Here is a 1,847-nt window from a genome sequence, read left to right as displayed (position 1 = left end):
CGAACGCAGCGGCTTAACCCACTGAGCCACCCAGGCGCCCAGAAAAGGGTGGTTCTTAACTTGTGGCCCCATCTGTGCTCTCAGGCAATGCAGGATCTAACAGGAAAATTGTTGAGGCTGGAATTTAAAACAAAAACTTTTGGTTCAGATGGTAAGGAGGCCCTCAAGAACAGCAGAATCGGCATATCCAGAAGGCAGTGCTGGAGCCTCATGAGCTAGGGGGGTTCTTCTTGGCATCCAAGTCCTTTTTTATTTCTTCTAGTTTTTTAGCCAGGTTTGGTATGTCATAGTTCTGAGCCAGATACATTCCAACCATGTTGCCAAGAGTAAATCCAAGCAGGAACTGCAGCATGGCGTCGGCGAGGAGAGGCGCAAAGGGCGGCTGCCGATAGGTCTTTTCTTTACATACTTGAAGGATTCATTCAACAGTCTTGTGGCTTCTTTGCTTCTAATGAGAAACCCACAGTCATTCCAACTGTCACTCCGAGTCCTTGTTCTCTGGCAACTTTAAAGAGGGGCTTTCCCCCCCCCTTAATCTTTGATTTTCAATAATCTCGTCGGGACTTTTTTTGTTTATTTGAAGATTTTATTTATTTGTCAGAGAGAAAGAAAGAGAGCACAAGCAGAGGGAATAGCAGGCAGAGAGAGGCAGGCTCCCTACTGAGCAGGGAGCCCGACACAGGACTCGATCTCAGGACCCTGGGATCATGACCTGAGCTGAAGGCAAGACACCCAACTGACTGAGCCCCCCAGGCGCCCCAGGACATGGTTTTACTGAGTTCACCCAGTCTGGGGTTTGCCGAGCCTTCTGAACCTTCCACTTTTGTCATCTGATAAATTGGCGCATGTTCATCTGTTATTCAGATATATTTTCTGCATCGCATTTCATCTTTCTGAGACTTCAGATTGTTCCCTAAACATTGTGAGACTCCAGGTCCTGTGAAAATCCTCCGGAGGATGCTGGTATTTACTGGTGTCTCGATTCAGCAGACAACTGACCTGGTCAGGTCCGGGCATCAGGCTCTGCCGCACCGTCTGTGAGCTGCGGCGTCAGTGCTAACTGAATTCCCAAAGCCTCTGCTGGGCCGCTCTGGGGTTGCCCTACGCACGGCAGCTCTGCGAAGCAGCCGGGATATGTGTAAATGCACACACACAACTAGGGCTCCCTCTGCTCGGGCGCTCTCTCCCCTGGATGTTCCCTGACCTCATCACCCTCCAGGGACCTACTGTTACATCCTCTAGAAAGAAGGGGGTTCTCTTCAGGGACCTACTGTTACATCCTCTAGAAAGAAGGGGGTTCTCCTCAGGGACCTACTGTTACATCCTCTAGAAAGAAGGGGGTTCTCCTCAGGGGTCCATCCCCTGTGCTGATCTGCACAACGGGGCTGCCCTCGGTGCCAAGAGGGGAGAGAAAACAAAGCAGAAAGTCACCGAGACTCACCACCCTCCTCTATCACACTGTCTCCCTTTTCCAGTTCCTCCGGCCACAAATGTGGGTTTTCTCAATGTGAGGGGCCCGCGCTGCGCTCTGTGACACCAGCCACACTGGGCCAAAACCAAGAGAGAAAAAGAAAAATTTTTTAAGAGGGAGCGTCACTGCCACACCCCCGAGCTTAAGGGAGCTTCTCTTCTTAGTTCTATGGCCAAGAGGACAAGCGTTTCTCTCTGTTATCTTGGCTGCCCCTCCCCGCTGCGCAGTCCCACATGTAGTCAGTCTCAGGTCAGTGTCAGCATAAACACAAGCGAACAAGTCAGCAGGGAAGGTCCCCAGTGACACATCATTCCTGGGGTTTGGGCTCCCGGCCCAGTCAGCCGCCTTTGTTGATTTCAACGGCTCCCCAGGTCAT

General features: G+C 51.5%; 1 protein-coding gene across 1 annotated transcript; it reads right to left on the bottom strand.

The window, feature by feature from the left end:
• Positions 1 to 208: 208 nt before the first annotated feature.
• LOC122907756 (short transmembrane mitochondrial protein 1) lies at positions 209 to 379 on the bottom strand. Its single transcript, XM_044250572.1, has one exon. The coding sequence runs from the start codon at positions 350 to 352 to the stop codon at positions 209 to 211; it is 144 nt and encodes a 47-aa protein (XP_044106507.1). The 5' UTR covers positions 353 to 379.
• Positions 380 to 1,847: the final 1,468 nt, after the last annotated feature.

This window comes from Neovison vison, chromosome 5 (assembly GCF_020171115.1).
Source record: "Neovison vison isolate M4711 chromosome 5, ASM_NN_V1, whole genome shotgun sequence".
Taxonomy (NCBI): Eukaryota; Metazoa; Chordata; class Mammalia; order Carnivora; family Mustelidae; genus Neogale; species Neogale vison.
This window is presented reverse-complemented; position numbering and strand designations above follow the sequence as displayed.